This window comes from Selaginella moellendorffii, unplaced genomic scaffold (genome assembly GCF_000143415.4).
Source record: "Selaginella moellendorffii unplaced genomic scaffold, v1.0 SELMOscaffold_5, whole genome shotgun sequence".
Taxonomy (NCBI): Eukaryota; Viridiplantae; Streptophyta; class Lycopodiopsida; order Selaginellales; family Selaginellaceae; genus Selaginella; species Selaginella moellendorffii.
Genome location: NW_003314266.1, coordinates 1,669,139 through 1,695,306, shown reverse-complemented (window position 1 = coordinate 1,695,306; position 26,168 = coordinate 1,669,139). Strand labels below are relative to the sequence as shown.

The 26,168-nt window shown below is 39.7% G+C and overlaps 2 protein-coding genes across 3 annotated transcripts in view; one reads left to right on the top strand and one right to left on the bottom strand.

The window, feature by feature from the left end:
* The first annotated feature begins 11,437 nt into the window (after positions 1-11,437).
* LOC9658807 lies at positions 11,438-14,427 on the top strand. Of its 2 annotated transcripts, XM_024669891.1 has the most exons (9): positions 11,438-11,623; positions 11,881-11,943; positions 12,004-12,738; positions 12,788-12,910; positions 12,960-13,043; positions 13,105-13,164; positions 13,214-13,300; positions 13,352-13,982; positions 14,047-14,427. In XM_024669891.1, exons 1-9 carry the CDS (start codon positions 11,444-11,446, stop codon positions 14,055-14,057), a joined length of 1,974 nt encoding a protein of 657 aa, XP_024525659.1. In that variant the 5' UTR covers positions 11,438-11,443; the 3' UTR covers positions 14,058-14,427. The 2 variants fall into 2 exon arrangements, with proteins under 2 accessions (XP_024525659.1, XP_024525658.1); XM_024669890.1 differs by having other exon boundaries at positions 13,352-14,427.
* A 9,699-nt stretch (positions 14,428-24,126) lies between these two features.
* Positions 24,127-26,168, bottom strand: part of LOC9658806 (myb-like protein X) — a 4,099-nt gene continuing 2,057 nt past the window's right edge. The window contains exons 6-8 of the mRNA XM_024670017.1: positions 25,228-25,338; positions 24,555-24,653; positions 24,127-24,297 (exon numbers count right to left, since the gene is read on the bottom strand). Of these exons, the coding sequence (XP_024525785.1) occupies positions 24,127-24,297; positions 24,555-24,653; positions 25,228-25,338 (381 nt within the window). The remainder of the gene's footprint in view (positions 24,298-24,554; positions 24,654-25,227; positions 25,339-26,168) is intronic.

Sequence of the window (26,168 nt, the reverse complement as noted above, 5' to 3'; positions counted from 1 at the left end):
GCAGATTGCCCACTAACCTTCGAAAAGGAAATTGTTTCATTTCTTCTCTCTCTTTGTTTGAACTCGGAGACATTGTCTTAGACAAACGTTGAGCAAGTGAAGTTCCAGCTGGAGTGCTTACTCATTGAGAATTGTGAAGATACTTATTATATTCTTGCACAAGTTTTGTAGTATATTTTTGTTGATGTAAAAATATCTCCTTGAATTCTCTGTTACGTTTAATTTGTAATCCAAGGCAAAAACTCATCTCTCCCAAGTCTGTCATGTTAAAGCGGCTAGTGAGTTTTGCTTTTAAAGCCTTAAGAAGAGATGAGTGCGCAGCTAGCACCAGGTCATCAACATATACTGCTACAATAGCAAGCAGATTATTAGCCTCTGTTAACATATACGTTCCAGTCTGCTGTTGATCTTACAAAGTCTAGTGAGGTAAAAAACTCATGGAGTGTGTTGTACCAGGTTCTTGGTGATTGTTTCAGTCCATACATAGCTTTACTAAGGAAACATACAAGGTCCTCAGGCCCATTCTCCTCAAAACCCGGCAGTTGCTCAACATAAATCTCTTCCTCTAGTTTCCCATGGAGAAATGCATTTTTCACATCCATTGCATGAAGTTCTAAGTTCCATGCACAAGCCAGTGCAATGACAATTCTCAACTGGAGAGAAGATCTCAAAATAATCAACACCATGTGTTTGATGAAAGCCTTGAGTTACTAAACGTGCTTTAAAACGAGAGATGGATCCATCAGCGTTATATTTTAATTTATAAACCCAGCGGACCGGAATCACCCTTTGATGCTTGGGTTGAGGCACAAGAACAAACGTCTGTGTTGCCAGCAAGGATCTAAACTCATCAACCATACCAGCTATCCATCTGTCAGCATGTGAAGACTGGAGTGTTTCGTCTAATGAGTTTGGTTCTCCAGTTACTGTCATTGTATTGGCTTCATATTGTTTTAGATATCTATCATTCGGTTTCCATCGCCGAGCTGAACGACGTAGTTGAAACTCTTGTCTTGGTAGTTCATTTTCATTTCCTAGCACTACTTGATCATTCTGGTTTGGCTCTGGAAACACAGGCACAGCAGCGTTTTGATTTCCTAGTGGAATTTCTATTCCCGGAGGTAGTACTGAATTTTCACTGTTCTCATTATCAGAATCATCATCCTCGTCTGAGGAAAAGACAAGCTGGATATTCTCAATAGAATGCTCTTTTCCCTCTTCAAAAGGCTCTTGGTATGTTCCTATCTTTGGGAGAGCTTTCTCGTCCAGCTTAACAGTTCTTCGAATAAAGACATTTTGTCTTGTAGGGATCCAGACCCTGTAACCGTCTTTGGTCTCATCCTCATATCCAAGGAACACACATTGCTCTGCCTGACTTGCAAACTTAGAGTCTTGCTCATCTTTATGTATGAAGGAATATCCAGGGTTTCAAACACTCGTAAGTGTTGGACTTGAGGTTTGGATCCTGTCCATAGCTGGAATGGCGTACAACCATTTAATGCTTTTGTTGGAAGCATGTTTTGAAGGAGGAGATTGTGTCCTACCTTGACGAGGTTTAAGCAGCTGTTTTAATAGCTTCGCCCCAGAACTTTGGTGGCATTGCTTGCATCATGCAGTGAGCAGAATCTTTTAAAGTTCTCATTTTTCTTTCAGCGGTTCCATTTTGGCCATGTTCATATGGTACAGACCTTTGATGGGATATTCCTTTATCACTAATATAATCATTAAACTTTTCATTGATAAGTTCACTTCCCCTAATCATTTTAAGCTGGACACTAAGCTCAGCTTCAACTTTCTCATGAAAAGCTGCAAGGACCTCATCTTTGCTTTTGGCCCATACTTTTCTAGAGTAATCATCCACAATATGGAGAAAGCACTGAGCACCACCAAGTGTTTTTGTTTTCATTCCAAAAGATACATCCAGGTGTACCAATTCCAGAGGTCTACTCGTCTTATGCACTGAGCACTTACTCTTAGTCATTTTTCCCATTGCACAGCCATGGCAGAGACCACTCTCTTCTGAGTTTATATGAATACCATCAGCGAGTGACAACATTAGTTTCACCTACGAGAGCATGCATGTCCTAATCTTTGATGCCAAATATCAAAATTTTGAGATACATTTGCCTCAGATGCTAGCGACTGCACCTCTTGAGTGTCCTGATGAGGTATGAAGTAGAGGTCCCCTTGTCTTCTAGCGAGTGTAACTAGCGATCCTCCTTGAGTGATCCTGGCGTTTAAACTGTCAATGTGAGTGTGAAAACCAGAGTCAGCGAGTTTGCTCACAGAAAGTAGGCTTCTAGCTAAGTTAGGAACATATAAAACTCTCTGAATATGTGTTTTTAGCCGTGGTATGAATGTTGTGCCGACACCTTTGATCTGTAGAGTGGATCTAGAAGCCGTCCCAACTGTTGCTTTGTAGTCTCTCAGTTGCAGCGAGTTGAACCGTTCCCTTTGTTGAGTCATGTGATGTGTGGCTCCTGAGTCCAGCCACCAGTGATCATCAAGGAGAGGCCCATGACTTGTGAGACTTGCTGACACGTTGAAATAGTGAGGATAGGCCTCCTCTTGAAGAAATCCAAGAGGATATTTTCTTGAAGAGGAGGCCTATCCTCACTATTTCTTGGATCCTATATATCTAGCCTTTTCAGCTTCATTAATCTCAAGATTAGTTACATCAACTGTAGAGAGATTTGCTGTTGGAACTGGTATTGCTGCAGGTTCTTCAAGATAGTCTCGAACTGCTCCATGGTATTGACCTCGTCACGTACTCCACGGCCTCGTCCACGTCCACCACGGCCTCATCCTCGGTTGTATGGAGCAGGAGCTTGGCGTTGCTGGCGACGATCAGGTGCTGAAAAGTCTTGAGCAAGATGTCCAACTCCTCCACAATTGTAGCAGCGGCGCTCCAGTATTACCTCAGTTCCAGTATTGAATTGTTTGTTGGCAAAGAAGGCACTTGGCTCTCCTGACTCCTTCTTCCTCTTCATCGTGTTGGCCTTGCGGCTGGCCAAGACACTCTCCCGCTCCCGAATAGCTTTTTCAGCTTCTGGGAATGTTGGCAGGTCTCTTGTGAACTTCCAGCTTCGGACCACGTCAAACTCCTCACCCAGTCCAAGAAGAGCTACCTCGGCAAGAGTTTCGGTGGGTACTGGGTGGCCCATACCTGCAAGCTGATAAGAATAAAGCTTGAGGCGTTCAAGGAACTGAGACACACTCTCATGTGGCTCACGCTCGGCCTGGTTCAACTTCCCCTGAAGTCCAACCTTGCTGACGAAGGACTTCTCAAGGTAGAGTTTCTTGAGCTGGTCCCAAGCCTCCGCCACAGAATCAGTGCGAGCAATTGTTGCCTTATCACCTTTGTCCAGCCAGGCATGATCAAAGATTTTGCCCGTGCCTCGTGAACTTTGAAAACCTTCAGTTCCTTCTTGTGAGAGTCGATCTCACCCTCTGCTGCTTCAGCCGGTGGTGGGGAGGGCTTGTTCAAATCTGCATTGATGATATCCTAGAGCAACCCACCATCCTTGCTGCAAAGCTTGAATTCCACTTCTCGAAACCAGATGAAGGTGTTGTCCATTTATAGCTTGGAGATGGATTGCTTGAGCTTGAGATCTTCAGCGGCCACAATCGCTGTCACGCGAGTCAATAAAAAAATAGAATCAGAAGATAGCAATCGTCACAGTGTGTGAGTACAAACAGGATCACACACATCTGCTTTGGATCACTAGCTCCGATACCATAGAAGAACTTGGAGAATTTATATTGAAGTGTAGAAAAAGATACAGTTTCCTCTGCTAACCAGAAGCATATATACCTGTAAGAGCTTACCATCATGGATCAGATGCGCACCACCACTCTGTTGTGTGTAACCGTAAGTCACGTAGAGTCTTGGCTGTTATCACTTCTTTTCAATATTCCAACAGCGACACAAGGGGGCAGCGCAACGCAGGGCCATACAACGAGGAGGGTGGCTGCCTCCGCCTCACGGATGACCATTTACCAGACGACTTGAGCACACCTATCAGTTTGAATGTAACCCAAATATCTTTACAATATATATTATAAAATCATACAGCTTTCATATATTTATTATATATTACAAGATTTCCATATTTTTTCATTTTAAGGAAGCATTGAACATCTTTTTAACTAGTTTTTGTTTCCAAAACTACTTTTTTTTAATAATAAAGTACTAAATTACAATCTAATTGCATATATAAAATATATAGTTGATTAGGAGATATTAGAAAATATCCACTGTAAAGAATTGAAAAAAAAAATGGTTCACTTTTAATGCAAGTTTTATAAATTTTTCTTAATATAAATATATTGAAGCAGGAAGATAAGTTACAAAATCATTTAATAAATAATTTCTTAAAAGCTTTATAAATTGTTTTGCTAGAAATTTACCATTATTATGCATATAAAGAGTAGGGAGTATAATATAAAATATAACATAATATCTGAATATTTTTTTACATCAAAAGCACTAATTATGACCATCAAAACTTTATCTTTAGCATGTACAACTTTAGATACTGAAAATCCTATTAAAGTTTATTTCTTTTACCTGCTTGTGTAATAAGTTGTAATATAATAGGTATTTTAATTTTTTTTGTCTGAATTGAATTGTTATTACACCTTTAGGATTTTGATAAAATATAGATAGACAATGTGAATTTGAAACTAAAAGAAAATTAAAAAAATTATTTATTTTATTCATTATTTAGTTTGAAATAATTTAGTAAATTTATAAATTTATAGAAATAGTTTTGGTTTAGGGTTATTCTTTTGATTGATTGCTAGTTCTTCTGGGTCTGGTGGAGATCCTACAGTCTTTGGTTGTTGTAGGTACTCTTTTAATTAAATGAAAATATGATTGAAATTCAATGTTTACTGCAGGTATATGCTTGGTATGTTTGCATGGAGGATCCGGGATAGGCTTGTTTTGCACACTTTAATTAACCAAGCGGAATTGGTTCAATGTTTCTGCCCATCGTTGGTGCAGGGGTTCCCAATTGCGACATATTTTTCTCCTCTCATGATCTAGCTTCTAGAAGATGCTGTTGCAATGATGCCAGATCTGCAGGACATGTGCAAGGATCTTCTCTGAAGATCTTTTATTTAGAATCAATGATTTTTTAATAAAATGTCATTTTTAAAATTTATATTGAATATTTAGGTTTTTAATTATGTACTTATTTTACATGTAGTAGCTTTTAAGGGTAAGCAAACTAAAAAGTAAAAATAGAATATATAAATTAAATTTTTATTTGAAGTTTGCTTAAGTATCTAAAATTTAAGTCTAAGTGCCTGATGTTACATTTGAATAAAAATTCTAATAAGCAACACCTATATTTATATTCAATCTTTTACTTGCACAATTGTATCAACAGTTTAAAGCTAGATATGGGATAATAAATTGCAACTTTATTGAAAATAATAATAAATTTATCAATATATTTATTTTTCTCTACTTTAGGTAGCTTTCTAAGGTAATGTGAGTCATAAATCACAACCATATAATTTCAAAATAAATTATAGATATTTATTATGTATAAAGAATTCTCATCTGGTCATCTATTGTATTTTTTACAACCTTAAAAAATTATAATTCCAAACTATATTTTAGTTATTTTAAAGAAGAATGTGTATATGGACTTACACTTGCTAGTTGGATGACAAGGGACTTTAAGTTGCAATATCAGCCACCACCCCAAACCTGTTCATCATCTTGAACATCCCAGCCTGTTCTACAAGACCATGTAAAGATCCCACCCAGAACCTCCATTTCCCATATAGATTTCCTCCAGTCCTCTTGGTCACTGCCTCCTTCTAGTAGAGACTTGAGGACATCCTCTGATGGCTTCCAAACATGCATTGTCCTTCCATTTTCGATGATCAAGCTCCCATTATTTAAGAAGCAAGAAGTACTTGCCATTTACAATGATCAAACTCCCTTGTCCCTTGTCACAAGATGACAAGAAGTGGAAAAGCATGTGTTGCACGCGCTTCTGATGACATCCCAACTGTTAGACTCTCATTCTATATTGAAGCTTTGCACAACTCTTGGCTCTGGATATTTCTATCCATGTGTTGCTCACTTTGCAGTAAATCATGAGGCTCTAGAGGAGCATGTTGTGCTTGATGAGATCCAGCTGGACACATTTGCATGAAAGGATTCAGTTAAAGATACTATTGGAGCTAGTGTTACAATAGTGGGGGGACAAAAGTAATGGAAGCAAAGGTAGAAGTAGAGGGATGAAAAGGTACAGAAGTGAGAAAAATGGATAAAACATAAGGAAGTATGAGACACGGGGAGAAGCCTCAAAGTCACATTTGGCATCATTGCACTGCAACCAATCCATACTAAGGATGAGGTCAAAAGCTTGACTCGGCACCACCCACAATGACTGCAACTCAAGCTCGAGATCGCCCACACGCATAACTAAGTCCACCTCATCCCGTGCACATGCATGTGGACGGCCGTTGCCATAAAGAATGAAAACTGGTTCCACCGCACGACACAAGTGTAGACGGCAATGTGTGGCAATAAGTCGAGTAATAGAAGATAAACTCAAACCTGTATCAACCAATACGCAGAGAATAATAGGAGACCTCTTGTTATAAAAACAAGCTTGGAAAGTAAACACTAGATGAACCGGTGCCGAATGAACCCTCTTGATGATACTCCTGAAAAAAAGATGAAGGGGTCACTGACTTATTCGTGCAAGGTCCCTCCGTTACTCGCGTGTCTCCTCATTTCCCAGATGCATCTCGGTGTCTAGACTTTCCACTGTAGCAACACCAACAAAACATTGTTGACGCCAAGGTCTCCACCTTGGAAATGGAAGTCGCCAATCCGAATCATCCTGATGAGGAGATGTTTGTGAGACACAAAATCCCTAGGCCCCCAAAGTGGAGCTGGAAAGGGTGCCATGTGGTAGTGGCCGAAGCGAAAGCCAAACGAGCATAACACGTTTGGACTAAAAGCTCCGACTTGGAAGGTCGAGAGCGGGAGTGGAACTCCCAACAAAGTGCTCGAGGAGCAAGCACGAGGCAACCAATAAGCAAGGCTCCAAAAAGGGACCCAAAAAGGACCAACACATGACACGTGGAAGTGTCCGAGATGGAGTCTAAGTTGGAGTCCGAGATGGAGTCCGATATGGATCCGAGATGGACCCGAAGTGGAGTCCGATATGGAGTCCGAGATGGACCCGAAGTGGAGTCCGATATGGAGTCCGAGATGGAGTCCGAGATGGACCCGAAGTGGAGTCCGATATGGAGTCCGAGATGGAGTCCGAGATGGACCCGAGATGGAGTCCGAGATGGAGTCCGAGATGGAACCGAGACTGGGACCGAGACTGAGACCAAGACCGAGACCGAGTCCGAGTCCGAATCCGGGACCGAGACCGAGACCGAGTCCGAGTCTGAGTCCGAATACTAATATAGGCAGTTGGGTGAAAGCCCAAAGCGATCGTCCCCCAGGGGGGGGGGGGGGGCGGGGGCTGCGGGGGGTTCCAAAAGTATAGTAGGGAGAGTGTGGGGGTTGGAGCCCAGTGGAGCCAGTTTGGCCCAGGAAGGCTAGACCCAGTGTTGGGTGATGAGCTGACCACTGGGAAGTCCAAGACTAGAGTGAACACGGACCGACAAGCGGGGTAGCTTGGTGAAGTGTTCAAGAGCCGGCTCTAGTTCCCTCGGGAGATCGACTGGCCGATGTTCCCAGTCCAAGTGTGGGTGGCACTACCTACTTGGATACCAGGCGTGGCTCAACGGAACCTCGCTCTAAGCCTATGGCTAGAGCACCCAAGGGCGGAAGGCGGGGAGAGTACCCAGGTGGCTCGCATAAGGCCACGGTGTTCCGAAATGTTGTCCCAAAGGCCCAGACTGTGGAAAGGAAGAGGAGCAGTCCTCTGGGGTAGTGACCAAGGACACAGTCATGTGGTGAGGAAGTCCCAGAAGACCGTGGGACTTAGTGGTTGAGCCTGTGGGCCTCGATCCAGTGGCAGTGTTGGCGAACACGGCCATGGACGAAAAGGGACTTAGTGGAGACTGGAACAGAGATATTGGGGAAGGCTAATCCCCATGTTGGTGGGCATCCTAAGGATGCTAAGGAGTGGATATGGGACGATCACTCATGGATGGATGGCCCAGTCTTTGAGTGACAGGACTGGGATGCAGGTGGTGTCAGACCATCGTTGTGACCAAGGTGAATGGGCATGGCCTTAGCGTAACAGGCTGATATGTTGGTGGTACCTTGGGGTGTCGGTCATGGGATCGGACACGTGGAGCACTTGGACCAAGTGCACAAAGTTGAGTGGCGGGGATGCCATTCTCGTGGCTAGTAAGCCCAAGTCCAAAATAGGACTTACGGAGGTTGTGAGTGAGACTCCTCCCAGTGGTCGGAGGTGCGGTTAAGTGACTAAAGTAAAATGGAAAATTTAGTCGCTTACAATTTGGTATCAGAGCTGTTCCTTAGTCCGACTTTTATTGGTGCTCAAGTATATCACTATTGATAATGGCATTGGAAGGTCCTAGGAGTGGGCTTATCCTTGAAGAGTAGCATGCCGAGAGGACATGGCTCTCCACTCAAGTTCATGTGTGACTTGGGCGCGATGTGGTGGATAGAAAAGGGGCCGGTAAAGGAACGACTTTGGGATCTTGGGAACAGTATATGGTTTTCCTCAAAGAGTTGAGGATGTGATCTAGATGAACGTTTGACTCAGTAAATGGCTAATGTAGTTGTGGTAAACAACTAAAGTTGGGATCACAGGAAAGATAAAGACTCCAAAGCAATAAGGGAGTCACAAGATTATCCTCATATAGTTGAGGTTGATGCTCATGAATGTGAGACTAGAAGTAATAACCGTGGGAGGTCAAATACGGAAGAGGACTCAAGTCCTTGAAATGGTAGCCGGGGCTACCTTTAATAAATGCTGGAACAACCCAAGGAGTTGGGGGGTGTACTTAGAGATGAGTTGGTATTCTCATCACATGGACAAGTAGTCCTAAGGGGGCAAAGGTTGCCCTAGAGAACAAAAACAAGTGTCAGAGTAACACTTGTGAAAATAGTCCTTTTGAGTAGGACAGGAATGCAAGAAGTGTATTCTAGTGAGCTAGTGCCTCACAAGTGGGACCTTACGGGTCTGTGGATTAACCAAGTCCAAAACTGCTGGATGACTCAAGTAGAGTCAAGGAATGGTCCTAAAAGGACTGATGGAAGCATTTGGACTGAGGTGTGTTGTACCCCACGAAGGATGGGGGGGGGATCATAGGATCCAAGGATGAGAACAGAGGGTATCTCATCGATGGCAAAATGTGCCATGCTAAAGTCGTGGGAAAGGTGTTCCCAAAAAGAAAACAACTTTGACACAAAGTTGTGTGTGACCTCTATGGTGTAGTGCTAACAAATGGTTGGCATGAGAAAGAGCGGTATTGGTCTTGGCAGAGACTTAGACACAAAGAAGACACTTTGTGTTGAGAATGCTTGTCCCTTGAGCTGCCATTGCATTGTAAAGGTGAGATGCTCTAACTCATTATTGTAAGTATGGTTTATGTACTTTTTTAATAGAATATCTTGTATTATGATTTAAGTGATTAAAGAACTATACTTATAAATTATATATTGCACAATTAAACCATAATATTTTAATTTAACAATATAGTCTTACTTTATAGTTCTTTTTTGTGAAATGCTAGATTTATAGTAGTCATTTAAAACATTAGTTTTTATTCATATTAATTAAGAATGAAATTTGTTAATGCTTAAGATAGAAGAAAAACCAGATTATTTTCACACCAAAATAAATAGTAACAAAATGTTTGATATATTTGCATTTTATTTTAAAAGGAAATAAAATATTTAAGTGCTATAAGAAGTTAATAATAACTTTAATTTAAGGATGTCAATAACTTTATAAAGTAGATTTTACACATAAAATTTTAATGTATGTTATAAAAGGAATAATGTTGGTACTTTTAATATTATCAAGTATTAATGTATTAAAAGATCTCAGTCTTGCAATATTATATTATCCATATTTTAATATTAAATTATAAGTATGGTATATATATATGAGAGAAAAAAAATAAACATATAAAAACTTTTTTAATTCAATTAAATATAAAAAAATCAATTGTTAAGGAAGCTAATGTTACAGTTAGCCTCGTTTTTTTTGCATTTTGTGCTATTTCCTAATGCTTTTGATTTCTGACAAAAACAAGTTCAACAATGAATCTTATTTATATAAATTCTTCGAACTTAAGAAAGGTGCATCAAAGTTAATTTTCTAGGTAACTTAATTATTAAATGATAAAATATAATTTCTACCCATTAACATTTATAATAAATTTCTCCCATCCTTTACATATAAATTATAGATTAACACACAACAAACTAATTTAGAAGTCTATATCTCCTTCTGCTATTTAGAGCTTTCTCTTTGTGAAGTTATAAAGATAAAGATAATGTCATTATTAAATGGCACACACACACACACACACACACAACACAATATACACAACAAACTTGAACTTGGAATACACATCTAACACATGATAAGCTGTGTTACAGATTATCATGTTGTTGCAAGCTTCTCGTCAGAAAATTACAGAAAAAGACCAACTTCGAACTCTCACTTCCACAATATGCTGGCTGTTCTGGCAATCCGGCCATTTGAGTCAGGCTAAAGAAAACGAATGAAAATTTCATGTAAAAAAGAACGAACACGAGGAAGGGGCTGGTAAGTTTATAAATCAACAACTAGAAAATTTGACATGATTCTCACCTGATGGAAGCGTGCAAGTAACGTTGGAAAGTTTTGTGGAGAAGAGGGCCTGGAGAAGAAACGTTAGCATGACAGAAAGAAAAACTTGTCTAGATCGATGGAGCAAACGGTGCATTTTTGGCGGCTGGAAAAGCCAACCTGACACGATGCACTGCAGCTCCTGCATTTTTGGGAGTTCACGGGCTTAGTGTCTGTATCTTGAGACCTTCATGAGCTCCCACTGGAGCTCGTGTGGAGATCTGATCAGATCTGCACACGAGCATGATGATCAGAGCTCTCGCCATGGAACCTGCTGAATCGTTGCAAATGTAGCCTCTTGGAACTCGATAATGGCGACCTACAACCAAGACAACGAATTTGAATCGTCCAGGCCCTGGGATCCCAAACGTGATCTCGATGTCTCAGCTGGATTCCCTCGAGGTCCATGATCCTCGTTCAAGCGATCATGATCAGTGACGCTCGTGAGCGTGATCGATACTTGCCCATCGTCACAGCCGTGGTCACAGCGCTCCGAGCTAAAGCTAGAGGATCAAGAAGAAGTAGCCGAGAACTAAGATTTGAAAAATGCGACAAAGATTCCCATCCAAAACGCCATCGTGGACCCTATTTTAGGCTCGTGGCATCCACGTTGGCATTTAGGGTTTGTGGGAGGAGCGATGGTGAAGAGGAAGGCAGCCAAGGTGAGCGAAGAGGTAGAGAATAGCAGCGAAGAGGCCCCGGAGGAACAGAGCATGGACGTGAAGCCAATTGGCGAGGTGATCAGGAAGACTGGCCGCGGGAGGTCCGAGCGTAAGTTCTACAAGGAATTTGAGCTCGATGGTGCTCGCTACTGCCTGGTAAGTGTTTTCTAGTTCTAGAGTGATGCTCCATTTCCTCTAAAACTCTTCTCAACTTCTAGTTTTCTTCTAGTTTGCCTTTAGATTCCTCCGACTCTTGGTCTCCCAGCTTATCTCGTTTTTGTTCTTTTCGTTATCGCATTTCTTCCGTTTTCTTTTCCAGCGCTTTCGGAAATTCGCTTTTTTTTTCGAACCTTGTGAAAGTCTTCTGTATTTTATCTACTTTGCTTTTCCTTATAGAAGACGCTTATGTGCAGGAGGATTCCGTGCTAGTAACACCAGAGGAAAAAAGTCAGAAGCCATATGTAGCGATTATCAAGGTGCGTTTTTTTCAAACTTCTTGGCGGCTTTGTTTTCCTTATCGCATTCACATCTTCCAGGAAATCAAAGAATACAAGGATGGTTCCATTGCTGTGACTGGACAATGGTTCTATCGGCCTGAGGAAGCTGAAAGGAAAGGTGGAGGTAGCTGGGTGGCCGACGATACTCGAGAACTGTTTTACAGCTTCCACAGGGACGAAGTTCCGGCGGAATCGGTGATGCACAAGTGCGTCGTGCATTTCATACCGTCGCACAAGAAGTCGCCACCTCGGTCCCTGCATCCAGGGTTTATAGTTCGCAAGGTTTATGACACCGTGGAGAAGAAGCTCTGGAACTTGACGGACAAAGACTACGAGGATGCAAAGCAGAAGGAAATCGACCTGCTTGTGCAGAAGACACATAAGGCACTGGGAGGTCTTCAGGATGCCGAAGTCGAGGAAGTGATTGCGGTGACTGAGAAATCCGACAAACCGGACAAGCCTGTGAGGAGGACACTGCGAAGAAAAACGATCCCTCATCCTCCAGCACTAACTGTTTTGAAGGAAGAGATCGCTGCCATGGAGGAGGGAGGCGACACTCCAGGTGGGAAAGCCGAGGAGGTTGAAACACCTAGTGTTGCTAAAGTCGAGGCTGTAACTCCTGGTGCGGACGGAGACGTGAATGCGATGCTTCGGCAGATGAATGTGCTAACTGGGAACATCAAAAGGGACCGCTGGTTGGAGAAGATCATGTCAAGCATCAAATCCTTCTATATGACCACACAGCAAGAAGGCTCGGAAGCTGCAGGAGAAAAGGTGGTTTTCTGTATTATTTCATGTTTGGATTAACTTGTTCTGCATTCAGGACCCGCAATTTACTCCCGAGCAAGCGGTCTCGGCGGTTTCTTCTCTAGAAACCGCAGCTTATGAGGCGTTAGACGAGCGCAAGTTCAACCTGAAAATGCGATCTTTAGAGTACAACCTTAGGGTAAGTTTCGTGAAGTTCGCTTTTTCGCCAACGCGATTTTCTGTTGCAGAACGGTCCTGTTTTGGCTCGTAGGCTACTTGCGAAGGAGTTACAAGCATTGACTGTTGTTAATATGACGCCTTCGGAGCTAAAGGTCGGAATTTGTTCTTCTTCTTTGTTTTCTGTTGAGATACGAATGCCTGTTCTCGTTCCAGGATGGAATGACTGCAGCTGAAAAGAGTGCGCAAGAACCCGAACAACCTCAAACTGTACAGGTAACTGGCCATAAGTTTGAAGGTTTTCCTCATCGAGGTTTTCAAACAGATGGCAGACGTTCGCTGTGCTCTATGCGGAGAACCTCAAGTAGGAGTTAAGGACATCATCAACGCTCCCCACGGGGATAGATACCAGGTCTGGTTTCCTGTTTGTATTTTGTATGCATTGACACGGTTTTTGTTTCAGCTGGAGTGCCTGAAGTGCGGCCATAGCTGGTATTCGGCTCGGGATTCTATATCTTCTCTCACCATAGGGACTGTCAATCCTAGTCCGACTGTTGGCATTGCGCCATGGGCAACATCCAAGTTCGAGGAAGTTCAAAAGAAGATAGAGGGCAGTGAGAAAGGAAAGGAGAAGGAGAAGGAGAAGGAAAAAGAGAGCGAGGCGGAAGAAGGTAATGGCGACAACAAAAACGATGAGGCAGGGAACGACGACCATAATGACGCAAGGGGGGCAGAAGAACTGAAGCCGAACGAGCCTGTGACTCTGGAAACGAATAAAGAAGCTGCGGGCGATAGTGAAAAGCGAGAGGGGGCGGAAGAAACTCCGCCTTCAACAAGTGGTAACGAGGAGAAACGAGATTCCGTAGATGCTGTTGACGGAAATCCAGCTGCTGAAAGTGGAAAAGTCTCAAGCTTTGCCATGGACACTGAAAGTGGAAAAGTTTCAAGCTCTGCTGTGGACACTGACGCTGGAAAAGTTTCAAGCTCTATCGACGCTGCTGAAGTTGGAAAAGTTTCAAGCTCTATGGACACCGCCAAGGACACTGAAGTTGGAAAAGTTTCGGACACTGCCATGGACACCGTAAACGCTACAGGTAATCGAGGACTTACTTCCTAAGGTCTGTCGTCAGCTGTACGTATATAAACTCCATTTAGCAGGACCAACTTAACTTGGTGCTCACATCTCTGGCTGCGAGATGAGCCTCTCTCCAGAGCCATGGAAGAGGTCCCAGATCTGCACAAGACGCAAGAGATCTCGGTCACATTCGACGAGCGTGGTGGTGCTCCCTGGAGGGGCACCCGCAGGTTTGGTCGCGAAATGCTCGGGTCGGGGATGGAAAAGAAGATTTGGAGAGGGAAAAAGCTTCTCAAGGAAAAATGCCAGGCGATGGAAAAGCCTCTTTGACCTTCGCCGTTGGAGCCCCAAATCGGACGGTGGACAGGGCAGTTTTAGCTGTAATGAGAGTAAGATGTCAACGATGTAAACTATGGTTAGCATTATTATTAGTAGTATCTTTGATGACATAAGTTAGTTGAGCATATGTCTGGAAGCTTACGAATAGATATCAAGCTTGATGAACATGTCCTGCCAAAATATGTGGTTGAACGATTTCATAATACTACCTAAAATTACAAACTTAATATTTTTTCTAATCAATATATTTGGTTATGTAAATGATTTTTTTCAACAAAATTATAGCTAAATGCTATATATTATTTTTAAACACTTCTTTAAATATCTACATTTCAGATGTTAAATTAAATATTTCCCAATGAACACAAAAAAATTTATTGTATGTTGCATGCAGCAACACTTAGTTTGCTTAATACTAGTATTATTTATTAATACAATTGATCAGTAATTATAAACATATTTATAAATTCTAAATACAAGATTAATCTAAATGAATAACAATGGTTAGATAGTAGCATATCCCAGAAGATCCAAACATATTCTAGGTATACCCACTACCACATTAAGCAAACCAAAAATTATTTGATAAAATATAATAATAATAATAATAATAATATATTAATTACTAATTAAATTATAATAATTCTGTAATACTTAAATAATATTATGGAATAAGTTAATTAAAATATCAGTTTTACACCCATTTTGTACTTATTAATATATGTCATCCAAATTCTTGCCCCCTGCTCATAGGCATGGTCTCGATAAGTTCTTTCCCAATCATTCAATTGTAATGCTCAATCCCAAGTTATCTATTGTGATTGAGTCGTCATTCAAAGAAATGTTAAAGAGAGTTTATAATGCTAGGTATTGCTTTAGAAGTTTTATGTTGTTATTTGAGGACTTTATGTTGCACTTTAGGCTTGAGTCCTTGTATGAATAATGATATCATAGGCTTTTCATCTATTATAAGCCTCTACATCAAACACTTACATTAAAGCTTCTGGAACTACTTAAATGGTGTACTCATCAATACTCTCTTGCATGAATGAAAACAATTTTATATAGAGTTATTAGCTGGTTTTTCCATTCTAAATTACTTAAGGGACTTATCTATCATCATAACTAGAAATTGTTGCTCATTTGGAAGAAAAAATGATGCCCTATTTGCTACTTTTCCCTTCAAGAATTAAAGGAAAGCCACAACATCTTCAGTGATCTAGTTGTACCTCAAGTAAATTTAAAATTGGTTAATATATTCCTAAGCTGAGACACTAAAAGGTCCATTGCTCTATGGAGGAAGTGGATAATAGCTACTATTAGTGTAATGTTCTAGTCACTCTTCTCTTTGGAATCCACTATAAATGACAAAGACTTGTTTACCAACACCACTAGCTAGTAGTCAACATTGCCTAGAGAACTTTCCCTTGAACCAAGTGAGTGTATTGAGAACTTCTATGTGACTAGCACTTAAACAACAAATATAAACAAGTATCAACCTTCTGAGATATGCCAAATATCATATTTAGGTTTATGTTGAAGTGATAGTCCAAAGTTGAAAATACTCAAGTCACTGAGTTTTGTGATATAGTATCATTCATTATAACACATTATAGTCTTTTGTCTGCTCATTGTATACAAGATCTTACTCTTGTCTCAATCAAGAGTCTCTTAACAAAAGGAGATGATCAAACGTGAGGGATGATGCAGCTAAATACACTTTAGGGCACTATGAATCAATATCAAATTACACAATAGACCCTCAAACTTTTTGTAAACAACTCCAAAAATCATGAAACAGTAGAAAGTTAGAAACAAGCATTACAATCTCACAAAAAAGACAAACTTAAAAATCCCACTAGAACAAACTTAAAAACTTGAGCACATACTTGAATGAAAAATCATTAAGATCTTATGGCTGTTGTGTTCTCAACCTTATTAGAAAGATCTTGCCAAGAGCTATTCAAAATCCTCTTCAGTTGCTTAGATTTGTATAAAAGCTCCCTAAACTTCCTTTATACTTAAATTAAAGAGCCTAAAAAGAAAGCTCAATCTTAGGGCAAAATCTGTATGCAAGGAGCCCATGAGTAGATCTATTTGATGGGACCAAGAATTATTGAAATGGTTGAGTATATTGTGTTCACCAAGCTCTAGAATGACTGACATGCACACCATGAAGAAACAATGGCTGCATATAAAAATCTTTGTATGGATTTGCAAATTTTTTTATTCTAGATACATGTTTAGCCTGGATCTGCAAACCCAACACCTCCATTTTCCAAAAAGATCAATGAACACACACAAGATGAAAAACTTTATCATCATGAGCAAGAAAGCGAAAAATATAAGAAGACTTCAAAAGATTTGGCCTTGGAACATCCTAAGACATAGAGGAGCTCTTGGGCAAGCTCCTCTACATCCTAGGAAGACTCCTTACATCACTAGAAAGAAGAAAATCCAAAGGAAAACCAAAAACTATAAAGGAGGATCAGTAATCCTCCCAATAGATTTAGCAAATGTTGGGTTAGGAGTGGGAGCTTTCAATGGTGGAAACATGCTTAAACTCCATTCATCCTCCAACAAACCTTAAGAAGTATGGGAGAAAGGGAATGTACCCCTCTTTTGGAATAACCCTCACACCCCTAGAATATTCTTATATTGTAATATACAAAAAAGGCTAATAGTTCAATGGAACAAACCAAAGGACTGATGGCCCAAGAACAGATAGAAGAAGCCAAGCAACACCATCTAGAAGACCAGACTGTGAAGAAGCTTGGGATGTTGCAAACATGATTGTAGAAGATGTTAGCAAAACTTTAAAGATGACAATGTAGTCAAAAAGAGGATCATATTAACATTTCCCAATATGTGAACAAGGCTTTAGAAAAACTAATCATCCAAGCTAATGATATTGTATGACAGGAAGTGTATATGCATATGTTGCATATGGCAAATCCTGTTGTATATGATCAAAGACAATTAACAGCTCCTTATGACCAAAACAACAACCAACACAAACACTTAAATTAGGATACAGTGACTTTTATAAACAGCTAGATCAATCAGTGAAAATTGTTTATATATATAACAATATTTATATATATAAGTTATCAAATTGGGAAGAAATAGCAATATGATAAAAACTAAAAGACCTTAGAATCTAAAACAATTATAACAATATTTTCTTATCATTACATCAAAACACTTCTACATAAAAAATATAGAGCCTAAGAAATTGCAAATTTAGTAACTATCAAATTATGAGTTCAAGATTTAACTAAAGGTAAAATTTGAGATAATATTATTTACAATGTAAAACCAAGTGGCAATGTGTTTTATAACATTGATAAAAGGTTTCTAGTTGCAAATACAAAATATCTTGATATTCATAGTATTAAATATAGATAATGAGCAGCTTAGAACGTTAAATTTATTTAAAATATTTTTATTTCTATTCAAAGGGGAATTGTGTGTTTACAATCATAATTAGTTTAAAATTTAGTTTAGAAATTTTTTGATACATATAATTAATATCACAAATATTAAATAGTTTTTTATATTTTCTAAATGTTTTCGTAATAGGATTTTATCAGGATAAATTTTTTTAGTTATTATGATCCATATGAATTAAAAAAATGTATTTGAAACCCAAATAAAATATGCCAATAGATGGGTACTAAACTATTTTTGATAATTTGAATATAAAACTAAATTATAATCATCTTGCACAATCAAATGTGTATTTAGAAAACAATGAAGATATTTGCAATTAGTACTAGATGACCAAATTGCATATCTTTTACCAGAATATAAAACTAAGTTTCCATCCTCTTGTAATCTTAAAACACAATAAAAATCCTTAATTAAAAGTTTTATTAACCATAAAATTTTATTTTTAGTATATAGTATTAACTCACAAAATATATCTAGATATGAATGTGATTTTTGACTAAGAAATGTGTTTCTAATAAATATTGATGTGGCTTGATGCAAACTGGTTTCGACACTGACTTGACTTTGCAGAACACTCTCCTGAGCATGTATGGGAAGTGTGGAATGCTCGACGAGCTACACGACATGTTCTGCATTATAGAAGCTCCAGATGCTGTCTCCTACAACTCGATCATCTCGGCTCTTGGTCACAACTCCCAGCCAAGGCAAGCTCTCTTTTTCTTTCGGTGCATGCTGCTTGACGGCAATCTATCGAGTCTAATCACATTCATCTCTGTCGCTCACGCTTGCGGGTGTATAGGCGACCCTAGGCCAGCTGTGGCTCTCTGTTCGCTGATTCGAGAGTGTAGCGGAGTCACGACCAGCGATTTGGTTTTGAGATCGACTATAGTTGCGATGCATGGAAGATGTGGAGATGTGGAAGCAGCAAGGGAGGCTTATGAATCTTACGCAAAGGACGAGCTAAGCTGCACGTCAATGGTTGCTGCGTACGTTCAAAACCAGAAACTTTAGACGTCTTTTGTTGATAGCCAAAACCCTTGCCAATAACCTTATTCTAGCGGTGAGAGTTCGGTTTAGGGTGAGGGTATTGTTGGAAGGCGAGGGCGGCGGTGCTGGGGGAGCTAGAGATCGATCGATCCCAAGATCTAGCCTACATTCCAGGTGTCCAAATGGGTAAGATTCTCTGTCGCATGGATTTTGTTTCGGTGAAAATGGATGCCTAGTGAGGTTTTTAGTCTTTGGTCTGTCTCTTGGCTTTTGTTCATCAATGGGCTGCTTATCTGTGGCATCTACTTGAGCCGCCGATCAAGATCCTCAATAGGAAGCTCAGGCGCGGCATTTCCTCTTTCTTTTGTTTCTCACAAAAGGATTCTTTCTTTTCATTTCAGGCTGCTTATGGCTGCTTTTTTTCATAGATGCACACCCGTGAAGGGGTTTTTGGTTTTAGTTTTTACTTTGGTTTAAAATCCGATTGCTTATCTTTGGCAATTTTTCAGTGATGCGCAGAGCCGCCTCGGCCAAGGAAGACATCGACGCATTTAGTGATGCAGATGAATGGGAGTGTCTCGAGGATGGAGATGACAAGCCATATGTATGCAAGCTCGAGAACGTCCTTGCTCACCCCCTAGATGGAGTTTGCGATCAGCAGTTTTTCAATAAAGCAGCTCTGAATCAGCGTAGGATCAGAATTCACAACCATGAAATCGTACGTTTTTTGTATGTTTTTCTTTTCTAATATTGTTTTTTCCAGTTGACAATGCTAAAGTCAGGAAATGGAAACGGGAGGAAGACTAAGCAGGAGTCCTCCTCAAGGAAGTACCAAGTGCAGAAATTTTTTTCCTCAAATCTCATTCGAATTTTTATGCAAATTTTTGTTATGCAGGATTTAGAAAATCAGGTGCAGAATGAAGTGCTGCCACACAGACTGGAGAACCAGAAGCTCAAGCTTCTGAACATGAAGTATAGCCACATCAAGGACGAAGAGAGCCGAAAAATAAAAATCCTGCAAGGTATTAAAACGTGGAAAAAACACTACACGGAATTGATGCTGGCGAATGACAACAAGAAGCAGGATAGACAATTACGTGCTGCTCAACATGAGCAGGAGCTGGTAATTTTATTTTATTTTAAAACAGTTTTACTCTGTTTTTTCTGCAGAGAAAGAGGAAACACGAACTAAGGAAGGAGCGAGAACAAAAGAAGAAAAAGACTGAGCCTTTAGCTCTCGTTATTGTGCAGCAAGAGCATGAAGAAAGAGAACTAGAAACTCTAGTGGAGGGAAAAAGCCAAGAACAGCAAGAACGAACTCGCGTGGATGAAAATGCGAACAAAGAAAAGGTAAAGTTTTATGTTTATTTAGTTACTCGTCTTCAAATAAACTAAAGACTAACCACTATTTTTAGAGAGATGACGGAACAAGGAATGATAAGGAGGAGCGACAACGATGTGAGCAGGAAGTGGTAATTTGCTTATTGCATAAACTAGTTTTTGTTCTTATCTCTTTGTATTGTGCAACAGGAGCATGAAGAAAGAGAAAGAGAAACTCTGGTGGAGGGAGAAAGCCAAGAACAACAAGAAAGAACTTGCGTGGATGGAAATGCGGACAAAGAAAAGGTAAATTTTTATATTTATTTAGTTATTCATCTTCATAGCTAAATACCAACCACTATTTGCAGAGAGATGCCAAGGAAAATGATGGAATTAGGAAGGAAACTTTGCCAAAAAAATTCTTCCAAAGGCTTAAAAAAAAAACTGTCAAGGGGAATGACGACGAGCAAGAAGTTGCTACTGCATGTGAGCAAAAGAAGGATAAGGATGAAGCTATGGGTGACAAAGCGGATGACTAGGTAGACCTTAATCCAAATGAAAAGCTAAAGACTAATTGCTAAATGCAGGAAAATGCAAAATGCAAAAGAGTAAATGTAACTCAGATGAGTCAGGACATTTTGAGGCTTTGTCCTAGCTTAGATTTTTCCACCCGGAAGGCACTTCTACAAAGCATGAAAGCTTACAACAAGATTCATGGTAAGTTCTTCAAAGAAAAGTTTAGAAAAACTGATACGTACATGAGCATTTTGAGCTATGTTCGAAAAGTAGTCTGTAAGGCTCATCCGTTATAAAGAGATAACCGTCAGAAACCTGAAGCTGGCTATCAACAAAAGACGTCTAAAGTTTAAGAACTTATGCAGCAACCATTGACGTGCAGCTTAGCTCCTCCTTTGCGTAAGATTCTTAAGCCTCCCTTACTGCTTCCACATCTCCACATCTCCACATCTTCCATGCATCACAATAGCCGATCTCAAAACCAAATCGCTGGTCGTGACTCCGCTACACTCTCGAATCAGCAAACAGAGAGCCACAGCTGGCCTAGGGTCGCCTATACACCCGCAAGTGTGAGCGACAGAGATGAATGTGATTAGACTCGGTAGATTGCCGTCAAGCAGCATGCATCGAAAGAAAAAGAGAGCTTGCCTTGGCTGGGAGTTGTGACTAAGAGCCGAGATGATCGAGTTGTAGGAGATAGTGTCTGGAGATTTTATAATGCAGAACATGTAGTGACTTTTAGAATTTCATATCATATCTGGTTTCTAAGCATGATTTTCTTGGAGGAAAGCTAAAAAAACCCAAATTTAGAGACCAATACAAAAAAAAAATTATCAACATACCATTTTATCTACAATCTCCATCACAAGATTATCAGGAGATTTCTTTATGAATGTCTCCATGAAGTGCATTATGTAGACTCCACAATCCACAGCATTGCTTTGCTGCGGAACCTGGAAAATTGAACAAGGTCAACTGATAAAGTAAAGACCAATGTAAAATATACCTTCAACTCTAAACCCTCAATCATGTCTTGTTTTTTTTCTTTATTTATTGATTTTCTCATAAAAACTCATCATGTCACTTCATCTATTACTATAATTACTCTTAAGTCATTTTAAATAACGTTTTGCCCACCCATATAACACTCACTATAGTTGCATAATTCAAGCTTCTCATTATATATTTATTTATTTAGGGATATCATTTTATCATAAACCTTATGTGAATGGTCTTTGAGCAATCATTAGGAACCCTAGGATTTAGGCATAAAACTTTAGGGTTTAAATTTAGTAAATGCACAATATATTGAGAAATGTTGTGAGATAATTGGTCACAATAACAAAATATTTTAGTTAATACTTTGGTCATTTGATAGACTAATGGCTCTAATGAATTGTTACCACTTAAAAACTATAAAGGAAAGCCAAACTTATTATAGGGTTTAAGGTGCAAACCCTAGGGTTTACCCTTTAGGGTTTAGGGTTTCCTAAGTTATGGTTTTAGGGTTTAGCATTTAGGAAACCCTAAACCCTAAACCTACAGAGGAAATCTTAGAGGGACAGATTGCTCTCCTACTACATGAGCCTAGAAAAAAAAATTCACCGTAGGACTATAGTATAAGTGGATAATTAGTTGCCTCATATAAAATAATTGATTTATATAGTAAAATGAGTATTACCACTCTTTAATGGCCAAGAACTTAACTTAAAGCTAGTGTCGTAAAGAAAAAACATTGCCATAGCAATGTTGAGCACAAGCACTTAACAACCTTAAGAAATGAAGATTAAATCAAGGCATAAGTATGGACATATCAATGTCAGAATTATGGGCCATAGCTAAACCTTAGAAACCCTAGTAGGAAATGGTGGCTTGTAAACTACTGCTCAAGGCTTTTTTCAGCCTTCTGTAAGTCAGATTTTTGAGGTCAGAAGATGGAGAGGGGTCAGATGTACAAGCCTATTCACTCAATTTACCAAAAATACAAACATGTATATACATTCCATATATCCTTAGGGACTAATTACAAAAAAATTGGGCAAGCTGATCAGTACTTGCTCAGTAGGAGGGGAGCTGGACATTGCCGATAGAGTGTGTCCCCTCCCCAGGCTGCTCAAAGGATTGTATCTGGTGTTTATGGTTAGAGTAAATGATTTTCTTGTTGTAAGTCCAAAAACTCTCCTAAACTTGGAATTTCCAACCAAGTAAATTGTGTGCAATCATAGCATTGTTTAGGCTTGGAAGTGTCATTTCTTACATTCTTTTTTACATGGACAATGATCTAATGCTGTCTGCAAAGTTTGATAAGCTTTCAAAGCTACTTCTGCTGCTTCTTTCATAGCTTGGCAAGAAGGACAAGTGCCGTGCTCACCTCCATGCTCTTGTGCTGCAGCCACAACAGCCACTTCAGAACCAAGCCTTCTAGATAATTCCTTGACTGCTTTTGCACCCCATTCGTTCCATTTCACTTTTTTCTCACTACCAAACCTTTGTGCCATCCATTGGAGGTATCCATTGTCTACATCCTCTAGTTTTTGCCCTGCATGCTTCCCAAAGTCAAGGATGGGCGATGAAATTTCACAAAACTGGAATGCCTCCTCTAATTTTCTTGCTGGCGATTGATCTGTGCAAGAATTGATTAGAACAACAGTATCATCCAAGAGAAAGAATAATTCTAGTGCCAGGACGCAAACAAAAGAGGAAGAAGAAGCAGATAGAAGATAGAAGCAGGAGAAAGAAAGAAAAATGGGAGAAAATAAGTGGCAATGCAGATGCCAGGCTTGGCTGCAAAGAAGCTTTGAAACCATGAAAAAAAATGAAGAAAAAAGAATGTGGTGGTCATCTTGATCAAGAGTGGATCTTCGCTGCTCCAGCGCTTCCATGATGCAAAGCGAGCCGTCAGTGGCAAGCTGCGGCCGAACGCTGCTAGCGCTGGTAGTCACTAGTAATTGGGAAAGAATGTGAACGAGTTGCTCCTCCAGCAGCGTGGCATCTAGCACACGCACGAATCAAATCACATTTCAAGCTGCCAGCGAAATGGACCTAAAATTTGGGAGAGAAGAGGAGAGATTTTCACAAACCAAATCGCATTCTGTTCTAGCTCCCTTCTAGTGCTGCCGCCCTCGCCTTCCAACAAGCTCTACGAAATGCCCTCACCCTAAACCGGAATTATCTCCCGCCGCTAGACGACTGGAATAAGTTAATGCTAAATAGTTAATGGTATTTGCTATGAGTTTTGGCTATCAACAAGCTTTAGGTTCCTGACGGATATCTCTTTACAACGGATGAGCCTCACAGACTACTTTTTGAACATAGCTCAAAATGCTCATGTACGTGTCAGTCTTTCTAAACTTTTCTTTGAAGAACTTACCATGAATCTTGTTGTAAGCTTTCATGCTTTATAGAAGTGCCTTCCGGGTGGAAAAATCCAAGCTAGGATAGAGCCTCAAAATGTCTTGACTCATCTGAGTTACATTTGCTCTTTTGCATTTTGCGTTTTCCTACATTTAGCAATTAGTCTTTAGCTTTTCATTTGGCTTAAGGTCTACTTAGTCGTCTGCTTTGTCACCCATAGCTTCATCCTTATCTTTCTCTTGCTCACGTGCAGTAGCAACTTCTTGCTCTTCGTCATTCCCCTTGACATTTTTTTGTTGACGCCTTCGGAAGAATTTTTTTGGCGAAGTTTCCTTCCTTATTCCATCGTTTTCCTGGGCATCTCTCTGCAAATAGTGGTTGGTATTTAGCTATGAAGATGAGTAACTAAATAAACATAAAAAATTACCTTTTTGTTGTCCGCATTTTTATCCACGCGAGTTCTTTCTTGCTATTATTGGATTTCTCCCTCTACTAGAGTTTCTCTTTCTCTTTTTTCATGCTCGTGATGCACAATATAGAGAGATAAGAACAAGAACTAGTTTATGCAATAAGAAAATTACCACGTTTACCGACAAGTAACTAAATAAACATAAAACTTTACCTTTTCTTTGTCTGCATTTTCATCCACGCGAGTTCTTTCTTGCTGTTCTTGGCTCTCTCCCTCCACTAGAGTTTCTCTTTCTCTTTCTTCATGCTCGTGCTGCACAATACAGAGAGTTAAGAACAAGAAATAGTTTACACCATAAGAAAACTACCACTTCCTGGTCACATCGTTATTGCTTCTTCTCCTCATCATTCCTTATTGCGTCATCTCTCTGCAAATAGTGGTTAGTCTTTAGCTTGTCCGAAGACAAGTAACTACTTTAATATAAATCTATACCTTTTCTTTGTCCTTCGCATTTTCATTCTGCTGCATGCGAGCTTTTGCTTGCTATTCCTAGTCTTCTCCCTCATCATTTCTTATTTTGTCGTCTTGCACATCTCCTTGCAAATATTTTAGTTGTTAGCATGTTCAAAGACGAGTAACAAACTTAAAATAAAACTAAATGATTTGTCAATTTAGTTTTTCTGAGTTTTTGTTAGCATCATAGATACCAAGAACTAGTGTTTGTATCTCCTATACACTTTAAGCACCTTCTTGGGCTTATTGACAGAACTTGCAGCAGCTTTTAGAATTTCATATTGTATCCGGCATCTAAAGATGATTTTGTTCGAGAAAAGCTACAAAACACCCAAATTCAGAGACTAATACAAATATTTTCTTATCAACATACCATTTTATCTACAAACTCCATCGTAAGATTGTCAGGAGATTTTTGTATGAATGTCTCCATGAAGTGCATCATGTAGACTCCACAGTCCACAGCATTGCTCTGGTGCGGAACCTGGAAATTCGAACAAGGTCAAATAATAAACTAAGACCAACGTAAAAGAAACCTATAGTTTCTTTACGCCGATTTTGATCATGGGCTTTCCACCATTATAGTATCTCCACTCACTTTCCAGGTACTCCCTGACAGTCTTGAAGATTTCGCTACTGTATCCAATGAGATGCATGGAATCTAAGTGAAAGATTGATGTTGACAGTCTTGAAGATTTCGCTACTGTCGTGTCCAATGAGATGCATGGAATCTAAGTGAAAGATTGATGTTTGGTTGGCCCTGAGAGAAATGACAACCAAACTCTAGTGGGCTCTAATAAATGGTTTATAGTAAGTTAGAAGGCCAAAGAATAAAAACAAAAGAAAGAAACTTATGCTTTGAAAACGGGCAATAATAGACACTTTTTCTCAAAAATATTCAGATGGTTCTTCCATTTCCTTATTTTTTCGTACTCCTGAAAATTAAAGAAAAAATACATAAAACTTCAAATTTCAAATTTCAAACTCTTACTTTTTGACACAAATACGAATAGAAGAAGCTATTGAAGACGTGTTGACCTTGTTTTAGATTCAGGTTCCTGAAAAATGTGTTAAAATAAAAAAAAGAAATAATTAAATATCTTACTCTAAGCAACCAAAGGGAACGACTCGAGAGACGATCCATAGGGGTTCAAATATAGAGGGAAAGGGCCCATGAATAAGAGTGCACCCCCTTTTCTAATCGGTTAAGGGTCTTGGGATATTTGGGGTTAAGCGTCCTTGGGTTTGAATAGTACTGGGCTGGGTGACCTCTCGGGAAGTCCAAACTCAGGAGTTTACATTTGGTATCAGAGA

Coding starts and splice junctions, on each gene's coding strand:
- LOC9658807 (XM_024669890.1), top strand. CDS start 11,444: ATGGTGAAGAGGAAGGCAGCCAAGGTGAGCGAAGAGGTAGAGAATAGC. Junction 11,624..11,880: donor ATGGTGCTCGCTACTGCCTG/GTAAGTGTTTTC, acceptor GCTTATGTGCAG/GAGGATTCCGTGCTAGTAAC. Junction 11,944..12,003: donor CATATGTAGCGATTATCAAG/GTGCGTTTTTTT, acceptor CACATCTTCCAG/GAAATCAAAGAATACAAGGA.